Below are 11,675 nucleotides of genomic sequence, written 5' to 3' on the forward strand. Positions count from 1 at the left end.
TATTACAACTTCAAACAGCTGTTTTCTATTTTAATATATTTTAAAATGTAATTTTTTTTTCTGTGATGTAAAGCTGAATTTCTTACAGAAATCATTCTAATATGTATTAAAGGGGTCATATGATGCTGCTAAAAAGAACATTATTTTGTGTATTTGGTGTAATGAAATGTGTTTATGCGTTTTAAAGTTAAAAAAACACATTATTTTCCACATACTGTACATTATTGTTTCTCCTCTATGCCCCGCCTTTTTGAAACGCGTCGATTTTTACAAAGCTCATCGGTCTGAAAAAGCGAGGTGTGCTGTGATTGGCCAGCTATCTAGTGCGTTGTGATTGGCCGAATACCTCAAGCGTGTGACGGAAATGTTACGCCCCTCACATACTGTGATGCCGTGTCCCGGCAGGAGCGACGAGACATAAACATAAAACCCATTACAAACTAGGCATTTGTTGCATCCAGTGGGGACATAATTACTGATTATAATGACTTATACGGTCTTTTTACGCGCGGCAACAATACTACAGTGAGACTAAAAGTTACGCCTTCTTTCTTTGCGTGAACATTTGGGCGGCGTTATGCAAATCTTCCCACATAGTGAGGTAGATATGTGGGGGCGTGTTAGAACGAGCCGTTTTAGGTAGGTGTGGCTGACTCTGAACTTTTATAAAGAATATCTCTTTGGATTTGAGACTTTAGTCTTTGCAACTTTACAGATCTTCTTTATGCACCAAGAGCTTGTAACACTTCAAAGAGAAAGGAAAAATTGAAATCGCATCATATGACCCCTTTAATTTTCTGCTCAGCATTTCTTATTATTATCAATGTTGAAAACAGTTGTGCTACTTAATATTTTTGGAAACAGTAATATATTTTTCAGGATTCTTTGATGAATTTAAAAGGACAGCAATTACTTGAAATATAAATCTTTTGTAACATTATTATGTCATGACACTTTTGATTAATTTCATTAAAAAAAAAATCTTACTGAACTCAGACCTTTGAATGGTAGAGTAAATAAATAAATAAATAAATAGAGAAATCAATAAAGAAAGAAAGACATATGCACCACTATTGTGAGCATCCATCTGAGTGGTGGAGTTGACTGTGACTTTGCAGATGGGGCAATGCAGATGTTGTTTGGTCTTTTTGGGGTCCTTCTCTGCCGGTGTGTCCCCTGTAGAGTTGTCCTGCTGAGCAGCTGTCTTGCTGGCGGTGGGTTCCAGCAGACCGTCCGGGTTCTGGAAGTGAGGGGAGGAGACAGACAGATCTGCAGACGAGACCTCTGATATAGGTGTCAGGACCACCGAACTAGAGTGAGCATCATCCACACTCACGACAGGATCTGAGTCACAGACAGCAGCTAAAGAGAGAGAGAAAAAGTGAGTGAGTCAGACTGCTGTTCTCCTTCACATCAATTATACAAAACTATGTGTTTCTGGATATTTGAGTTTAAGTGTTTGAGTTTTTATTCAAAGCATAGTTACTCTCACTCATGTCATTTCAAACCTTTGTTACTTCAATACATCAAAACTTTATCATGACCTCTAATGGACCAAGATTTGAATATTTTTCAATGGATAGTGAAATAAATTTTGGTCATATGGTTTTAGGTGACATGGAAAATAGTGTACATCATAGTGTACATAATTTTTGGGAGAACTATGCCTTTAATCCCTTTAAAAAGCCTGCGAATCATGAATCAACATGAAAAATGTCCTGACAAGTTTCAGAACAGCAGATTTCAAATCAGTTACTTCAGGGGGATCCAGAGCAACCGAGTGACTACCATTGAAATGAACGGGAATACTAACCAATAGCTCTTTCCAGGTATTTTAGACCGCCATGATTTGAAATATGTCACAAAAAGGCAGACACAAAGAACAATAGACCATCTGGAAGATATCTGTAAACTACTTGTGTGTATGTCTTATTTTACTTGTTAGCTGAAAAACAGTATAACAATCAGTAAGTGAAGGCGGAAATCCAGCAGTAGAGCACCAGTATTCAGCATAAAAATATTCCGCTCAAACATCTGAAAGTCTGTTAGCTGTAATTTAGCTGTGGGCTAGTATCCAAATTGGCAGAAATGTGCAGCACACAGGAACACAAACACAAATACAGACACTTTCAGACTGACTGTTTTCGGTCATGCAACCCCAGGTGAAAAGGAAATATATTTAAATTGTGCTTTTTCAGACATACTTACTATATTTAAATTATACTATACTAAGTGCATATTAAATGTATTATTTTGAAACAACTTTAAGTATATTAAGTGTATTTCAAGATATGTTTAAGTTGGATTTTAATCTATTTGTAATATATTTAATATATTGAAATTGTGTTAAAATGGAACCACTTTAAGTATATTTAGTGCAAATTAAGTTTATTTCTTAAAATACATTTAAAATGTCCTTTTAATACTTCATGAACTACAGTTAGAGTATATTTGAAGCATCGTTTTAATGTACTTCAAGTACATTTCAATTGTATTTCAGCTCATTGGAAATGCATTAGCATTACACTACTAGTACATTATAAAGCTGCTTTTTTCAGTATATACACACACGTACACACTTTGATATCTAGAAAACTTTAATGTATTATATATTGTTGTGTACATTACAAATATTCATAAAGTACACTAAAAAAGGACAGCAGCATATATACTTTGGTGAAAAACAAAACAATATTTTTATTGCACTTCAAATAAGCATGTTGGGAATACAAATGTATTATAAACATACTACTTGAATTTCAAGTATATTTTTAATACATTTAATACTATGTCTTTTTCACCTGGGACAGTATTAAGGCTGTGCTTTTACAGACTAGTGCTCATGTGTTGAACTTCAGACCATTTATTTAAGTCCACCTTTGAAACTCAAGTGCTGTGTCCTTGTATTTGTTAAAAAAGAAGATAAGGGCCACAGCAGCCTGGGCAGTGAAAAATCAAATGAGGTGCTCTCAAAATTTCTCTGAGCACACAAAACCATCAATACCATGTTTATGATCATCTAAACAAACATAAAACTGTTTAATAGAAACCTAAAGATGGAATTTTGGCTCAATTTCGACCCACATTTGAAGAACCATTGATGGCTGTTCACCTTTGGCCTCACAGGATGTTATTCAGCTTTAAATATGGTTCTGTTTAATCTATGAATCACACTCACATTTCACATTCACACAAACTGTCCTCTTTACAAATTGTCTTAAAAACTTAAAACAGTGAAAATTCATCATATGTTCTGGCATGGAATGTCCAGGAATGCATTAACTGAAAAAAATTTAAATCCTGAAAGCAATGTGAAGTGCTTTGGATAAAAGCATCTACCAAATGTATAAATGCAAATAGCCAGTTAGACAAAGGACAACATGGACAGGCTGAAATGCTTTCCTTCTTCAAAAACATGAACAAGGCAAAAGAAAATACAACCCAGACTACATTAAATACAGGCTGAAATGAGGAAAAACATGGTTTGTGGTGACAACAGTGTGTTTTGTGTTGTGAATTATTGGCTGCCGATAGCATAAACCATTGAAATTCAAAAGACATTTAAAAGCCAAACACTAAAATTATATTAAACGTTTTTCAAAAAGTTGTGTGTGATAATAATAATAATAATAATAAATGAATGTATATTTAGGTATACTTTTTATGAAAACTTGATGTTGAATGTTAAATACGGGATACTGAAGCAAAACCAGTCAAGAACAACACTACAAAATGACAATTAATAACAAATTATCAATGTCTTCAGCATATGCACTATAGTCATTCCAGATGCTAATTAAGTCTGTGTAAAAGCTTTGTCATAAAATCAACACCTCTCCTAGCAGGACTCCCTCCTAAGTGGCATGTAATAGGTGTTTGTAAATTAGTAACCCATTAGAGAGTGCCGAAATGACTTTTACAATCACTGTAGGAGTGCTTTTGCTGAGTAACACAGGATTTAAACATGTGAAAGTGTTTATTTAGTGAACATGTTTGTGAGGAGCGACCCATGTGGCCGTTTTTGATATCTGCACAGATCTGCTGAATTCCCCCCTCTGGGGAATCAGATAGACTGACCCTTCTGTGCCTCACTGAGATTTAGGTTATACCAGTTCCCCTAAAATGGGGTTCCTGAGGGGGTATAGAGGAAGAGTTTAAGGAAAATAGAACAGGAAATGGAAAAGGAAGGTTGTGTGTGACTGTGTGTGTGTGTGGGTGGGATGTTTGCCTTCACACCTGAAAAATGTGTGAAAGTTAATGAAATGGAGAGAATTGCCTTGGGTAACACTCGGTGCCCATCTCCCTGTGGAGTGTGTATGTGTCTTGCAGCAAGCTTGTACAACCGATCTTTAAAGACTAATATATACTCTTTTTTTAAATCTTTCTGTTTTGGACAGCTCACTCTTCGCAAAGACAAGCAATGTGAAACATGCGGGGACGGATGTGGAAGAATGGAGTGACGGATAGCGAAGAGAACAGGATAGAGCATGATGACTATATTTAACTCTCTCTTTGTAAAAAATATATATATATATATATATATATATCAGCAAATGTAAAATACTGCACTTGTTCATACTACATCAGCAAGCTCATGATGAAAACGATCAGTGACATCTGACAGCAAGAGCATTCAAAGTGTTTCAATAGCTGTTATAAAATGGACCCCTTACTCTAGAAATTTCTAGAACCCCCCTCCCATCCTTCCTTTCCATTTCCAGCGTCTTATGGCTGTTAATAACAGCTGACATGCTTGTAGAGTTGTGATTGGCCCCTGCAGCTGTGAGCTTAATGACAGAACAGTGCTAATTTCATCAGGCAATCAGCTCAATTTGTGTGTCTGTGTGTGTGTGCATTAGCATAAGAGCATTTCAAAATCCACTGAGTGATTAGCTCTTGTGTGCGTGAACATGTGTGAGACGACACTGGGTTCCCCTGTGTGAGTGTGTTATCTGTTAAATGAGAGTGTTAACCCATCAGTGACCAAAATACCACATTGTAACTGATTGATGCACTGAATGCACGTATGTTGAAGCAGGGATGGGTCACTAGTCAAGTGATGTTGATGACTAGTTTAAATTTTTTCTTAATAAAAAATTCAACACACACGCACACACACACACACACACACACACACACACACACACAAAGTATATAATACAGTACTATGTACTGTAATATATTTTTTATAGGGATGCACCGATACAGTGGACTACCAGTAAAACTGATACAAATTTGAGTCCAAAAATTATTCAGATCGAGTCTGGGAAAAAACATTGAAGTTCAAGTTTGCATGAAGCTGGTTTACAGCATGCCCAGGAGACTACAGGCTGTCATTGAGGCTAAGGGTTGCCCGACTAAGTATTCATAGTTGTGTAAATACTGTCATACTAACAGCTGTCTGAATAATTTTCGGTTGATTGTAATCTATTACATACCTTTCTATCAAAATTATCTAACATTATCAAGATGAATTTGTTCTGACTCTGTTTAACTCAAAATTCTTGTCATATTTTATTACCATTTTCTAAACTATAACGAATAAACTGTGATAATGTGAGAAATAAAAGAATAAATTTTGGTTTGACTGTATCTATTTGATAAATGAAGTTAACCAACTAACATTATACATACCCTTTTGGTTTCTGTACCCAATATTTAAAAAATGTACAAATGCAATAAAAATATCGGTATTGGTACTCGGTATCGGCAAGTACCAAAAATAAAAGTATCGGTATCGGGCGAGTACTGGAAAAAGTGGTATCGGTGCATCCCTAATTTTTTATAAATGTATAAATTTAAATTAAATGTTAAATATATACAGTAAATATGTACAATATATATAACAAATGTATAAATAAATAAATGTAAATATTTTTGTTGAAATGTTTGTTACAAAATGTTAAATAAAATAAAAATCACATAGAAAGATACAAATAAATGTACGTTTTCAATCTAAATACATCTTAGTAAAATATTATCATATATCGTTTGCTACAAAACATTATCTTTTTTATATACATTACAAATGTTTAAATAATGTTGTCAAATATATATAACAAAATACATATATACATACACACGCATATACATAAAATATATAATCATTTGATGGGGCACATAATCATGAAATGCACTACAATAATGACTGAAATAAATATAGACCTACCTTAAGTGGTATCGTTGGATTGACACCTTTTTTATAATGTATGAAATATTGTTGCTTAAATCCAGTAAATATTCATTATGAATCATTATTGCCAATATTTAAGTTATTCTTGCTGTTACTTTATCAAAATAAGCAAAGATTTCACATTTGAAAGTTCTTCTAATTCCTCAAGAGCATAGCTAATCCACCAGGGGGCAGAAGATATATAGTAAATTATATACAAAAAGAAAAAAGTACTGTTAATGATGTAGAAGCCTTAGAAAGCCATATGAAAGTCAAATGCAATACATATGAAATCAAAGGGTTAACTAGCATGCTAACACGGTCCCTCCAGATGCATTTGACGCAGTGTCAAGTTAACACTAGTCCAACTTAAAAAAAAAAAAAAAAAGTTCCAGCAATGCTACTAGCAGTTTTTCAACACAACAATGTGACTTAAATAAATACACCCTAAAAACTGCTCAGACTGGGGTCAGGTGAACTCAAATATCTTCCTTATAAGACCGATTAGACGTTCTGGCAAGCCACCAGTAAGTTCATTTTGAAAATATGTATTTTTGCAAATAGTTAGTATGAAGAATGCATTGGCATGTGCATGAGAGCTAATCCAAACACAAAGGCTTTGAGACAAAATTGCAATAGCTAATCTTCTCATTCTCCATCTCTGTAGCTCTTTTAAACTCTCTCCAGCTCTCTCTGTTCTCTCTTATCTAATCTCTCCTTTTTTTCCCTTCTGATTGTACGCTCCCTCTCACCGTTGTGTTGCCATGAATGGGGCCGAATATTAAAATGTGATTTGATGAGCTTGCTGTTCTTGCTTTCTATCTTTTTGCCCTATCCACCCACTTTTAATTTGCTCCCTCTCTTTTTCGCTTGTTTTTTCTTTCATTCTCAAGGTCTTGTAGCAGAAGGATGTGAAGTTTCTGACTCCCTCCTTTTTTTCCTTTATCGTATCCCTTGGGCCCATATTCGGGCTGCCTTTCAAATCATATTCTATAGAGGTTGGGCAGAGGAGAAAAAATAAAGAGTTTAAAAGGGATGAAAAGGTAGAGATTATTGGAGAGGGATGGCTCAAAGCGCTCTGTCGGCTTGTTGTTCTGCTCTCTGTGTCACAGTACTTCCCCGTAACAAGAGGAAAGTCAAGTCCTTCAGTCAGAAATGAAATCCCCTTAATATACAGGACAGATCATGAAGAGCAGGACTGGAGGATATTCACAGCAGCGAAGGAACTACAGACAAGCTAAATGCATGATTCATCCAAAATGCATATTAAAATAAAAAGTTGTCTTTGTTTTCTCCAGACATTCTTGAGGGAGTCACAAACTAACACTTGTCTATCTGGCCCAGATTTTCTCTCTTTGCATTTAATGTTATCAAGTTGCTTTTTTAAAGATTGTTAAACAGTAGAGTAATTTACAATAAGAAGTAAAAACAGTAAAAAATATTGTGAAATATTATTACAATTTCAAATAACTGTCTTTTTGTTTTAATATATTTTAAAATGTAATTTATTCCTGTGATCAAAGCTGAATATTCAGCTTCATTACTCCAGTCTTCAGTGTCACATGATCCGTCAGAAATCATTCTAATATGCTGATTTGCTGCTCAAGAAACATTTCTAATTATGATCAATGTTGCAAACAGTTTTTGCTGCTTATAATGTTTGGGGAAAGCATAATACACAACCATTCAAAAGTTTGGGGTAAGTATGATAAAAAAAAAAATAAATAAAATAAAAAAAATTAAGACATTTATTTAGCATGGGCATATTAAACAGATCAAAAGTGACAGTAAAATAATTAATGTTTAATGTGTAATGTTACAAAAGATTTCGGTCACTCTTTAGTTTGGGGACCAATTATCACTATTAACTATTACCAAATGACTTTTGCCCCAATAAACTTATTAATAGTTAGTAAGGTAGTTGTTAAGTTTAGGTATTGGGTAGGATTAAGAGATCTAAAACATGGGCATGCAGAATAAGTGCTTTATGAGTACTAATAAACAGCCAATATGCAAATAAATGTGCATGTTAATAAGCAACTTGGTCCCAAAACTAAAGTGTTACCCAGATTTCTATATCAAATAAATGCTGTTCTTTTTAACTTTCCATTCATCAAGGAATTCTGAAAAAATGTATTATGATTTCCACAAAAATAAAAAAAATAAGAAGAAGAACCATTATTAATAATCGAACACCAAATCATCATATTAGAATGATTTCTGAAGGATCATGTGACACTGAAGACTGGAGTAATGGCTGCATCTTTACCATCACAGGAACAAATTAATTTTACAAATTTGTAATTAGATTTTTTAAAATATAATTATCTTTTTTTTTTTAAATTGTGATAATATTTCACAATACTACCGTTTTACTGTATTTTTAATCAAATAAATGCAACCTTGGTGAGATATATATATATATATATATATATATATATATATATAAATTATGCCTGCATGCTCATAGCCATTATAAAATTTGCATAATGCGCAGACTTCAGTCTATCATTGTCCCATGTTACAATGAGCTGAACATTCTTGACACACTCTGAGATGTCAGATTACAGAAGTTAAAGGGGGCATAACACACACAGTTTCACCCAATCTCATGTTAATCTTGAGAACCTAGAAAGCCGAGATCCTGGAGGCGCGCCGTGGGCGGAGCTAAAGAGTGAGAGTTCTGAATCATGACCGGGATCTTTTATAGCTGGGACCGCTCCATCTTTCAGTATCAAACGATGTGCAAATCCAGCGTCGAACTGGGCCTTGTTTATAAAACGTTCGTCAACAAACACACTTGTGAAACTCCTGCTGCCCCGGAAAAACAAACTGTATCCACTGTCTACATAACGCTGGGTAAGATTTTTGGCACAGAAATACTCTGTCATACGTCCAAATTATTTTTTGAAACTTTGTCCATGCTTAGCATGAGAATCCAACTCTTTAACAGTGTAAACAACTCTGAATGCATGAAACAGCATTGTACCCCCCCTTTAAATATGTTGCAAATGTGCTTTATGTTGCCTGTAACAAATTGTAATCACATCAGGGCATGTTTCAAGCAGTAACAAAAACGCCCACTCACGCAGCGAATCGTCTGTGAGTTCACTTACTTTCCTCCATGGCGGTGTCATCCAGCAGGGCAGGAAGTGGATCCAGAGCGCTCGTTTTCACTCTGCTGCTGTCTCTCTCCCTGTCCCTGTCTCGGTCCTTCTCTCTGTCTCGGTTGTGATGCGAATTGTCGAGTTGTCGTCTCTGCTGTTTGTTCTTCTGAGCCTCTAATGCCTTCAGCTTACGAGCATGTTTATGGCCTTTATAATGAGCCTCAGCCTGATTCTAGAGAAATACAGATAGAAAGACACAGTGAAAGGAATGCAAAACCTTAACGAAGCTTCTCACATTTACAGAAACATGCAGACATTCAAACTACCAGTCATGAGATTTACTGAATTGATGTTTAGCATGATCCTGTTCTTTTCCATACATTTCAATGTCCTAACAACACTAAAATTTATTCATATATTTAATAAATATTAAATACCAGTACTTAATACATGAAATCATACATTCATGTACCCAGCATACATGAAATCTTAAAAACCTCCAAGGATGCACCTCACAAAGTTGAAGAGAAGTCCAAGGTGTGCAGAATTGTTATTGAGGCTAAAAGAAATAAGATATTTTTGATTTTTGTTAAAGGGTTAGTTCACCCCAAAATGAAAATTCTGTCATTAATTACTCCCCCTCATGTCGTTTCAAACCTGTAAGACCTTTGTTCATCTTCTGAACACAAATTAAGATATTTTTTATGAAATCCGAGAGCTTTCTGACCCTGCATAGACAGCAATGCAACTGACACGCAAATAAATAAAAAATAACGACTTCATTCAACAATTTCTTCATCAAAGTCTGACCCGGAAGAGAAGAAATTGTCGAAAAAGTCATTATTTTTGTTTTCTTTGCACACAAAAAGTATTCTCGTAGCTTCATAAAATTATGGTTGAACCACTGATGTCACATGGACTATTTTAAGGATGTCCTTACTACCTTTCTGAAGATGAACTAAGGTCTTACAGGTTTGGAATGACATGAGGGCAAGTAATTAATGACAGAATTTTCATGTTTGGGTGAGCTAACCCTTTAACTATCTTTTGGTCATTACATTATTCCCACTGCAATTTGTGTTATTTCATAGTTTTGGTATCTTAACTATTATTCTTAAACCTGGAAAATATATACTAATTAGAATATGGGTCAAAATGCTTGACTCATAGTTTGCATGATAACAGATACGCATATGGACAAAAACAAAAACGTGCATATATAAAAAGTGTCTACGCACGCGCACACACGCACACACACACACACACACATACACACACGCACGCACGCACGCACGCAAAACACAGTCTGATTCGTCTTAGTCTGCATTAGGGTGATAAGAGTAAATGCCCAGTGGAGGGCCCGAATTACAATTGCAGTTGTCAATTGAAACACACTGTTGATAAATGTAGTGTGTGAGTGTGAGAGATAGTGATTGGCATTGTGATGTATTCAAAGACACACACATATGTTGACTAACAGTACAACACCCCTTCAATCCAAAAACATAAATGTTTCTAGGCTCTAGCAATCATCTAGAGCCATAATCCAGATTTCTGCAGAAATGTACAGTAATAATTCAGCATGTAATTAAAGTGAACATGAGCTGTTGACATGCTGAGCTGTGAATCCTTTATTGCATACCGAAGTAATTTTAAAAACTGAAACTGATTTGAAAATGACACTAACACTGTTTAAAAAGCATAGGACTAACATTTTAAATTGCAAATGGAATGGCAGTTGGTTAACGTTTTTTGACTTGCAAATCAAAGCTAACACCCAGTTCATCAAGCAAATCTTGGGCTAATATCAGAGCAGAAATGAGTCTGTGGGCCCAGAGGGAGTAATCAACCCGCTCAAATCCTCTTAAGTACTTAGCAGATGACCCTCATCTGGGGACGGAGGGGACAACACTGTCTGCTCTGAACAGATGAGGAGGAAGGTTATTTATACACACTCCTGCTCACACACACTTACACATAACTATGTGTGTTAGGGCTGCACGATTATGACAAAAATCATAATTGTCGATTATTCCCTTTAAATTGTAATTGCGATTATTAATTACGATTATCACAATTTACATTGAATGATGTTTATACCATTGTTTGATGCAACTGCATGCCATATTTTTATATGAAAATAAACAAGCTGAAAACACTCTAACTGAAAAACTTTTAGTGCTTTTCTGTAGTATTAAGCCTCAAATGTCAAATATACATCGGATTGGTTTCTTCTTTAAATTATAAAAAAAGTAAAAATATGAATGGTATTATAATGTTATACTAAAACTAAAACAATGGAAAAACCCTTAAGATAACATAAGTGGACACAAGCGTGCAGAATAACATAAGTGGACTTTGAACGATTAATTGCCGCTTTGAACGATTACGTAATT

General features: G+C 34.9%; 1 protein-coding gene across 1 annotated transcript in view; it reads right to left on the reverse strand.

Annotated features, from left to right (window-relative positions):
• Nucleotides 1-11,675, reverse strand: part of LOC107687007 (zinc finger protein 385D-like) — an 88,790-nt gene that overhangs the window by 4,526 nt on the left and 72,589 nt on the right. Inside the window, exons 5-6 of the mRNA XM_016484146.1 lie at nucleotides 9,289-9,511; nucleotides 1,069-1,362 (exon numbers count right to left, since the gene is read on the reverse strand). Coding sequence (XP_016339632.1) covers nucleotides 1,069-1,362; nucleotides 9,289-9,511 — 517 coding nt within the window. The remainder of the gene's footprint in view (nucleotides 1-1,068; nucleotides 1,363-9,288; nucleotides 9,512-11,675) is intronic.

The sequence above is a fragment of the Sinocyclocheilus anshuiensis genome, unplaced genomic scaffold (assembly GCF_001515605.1).
Source record: "Sinocyclocheilus anshuiensis isolate Anshui unplaced genomic scaffold, SAMN03320099.WGS_v1.1 scaffold1287, whole genome shotgun sequence".
Lineage (NCBI taxonomy): Eukaryota > Metazoa > Chordata > Actinopteri > Cypriniformes > Cyprinidae > Sinocyclocheilus > Sinocyclocheilus anshuiensis.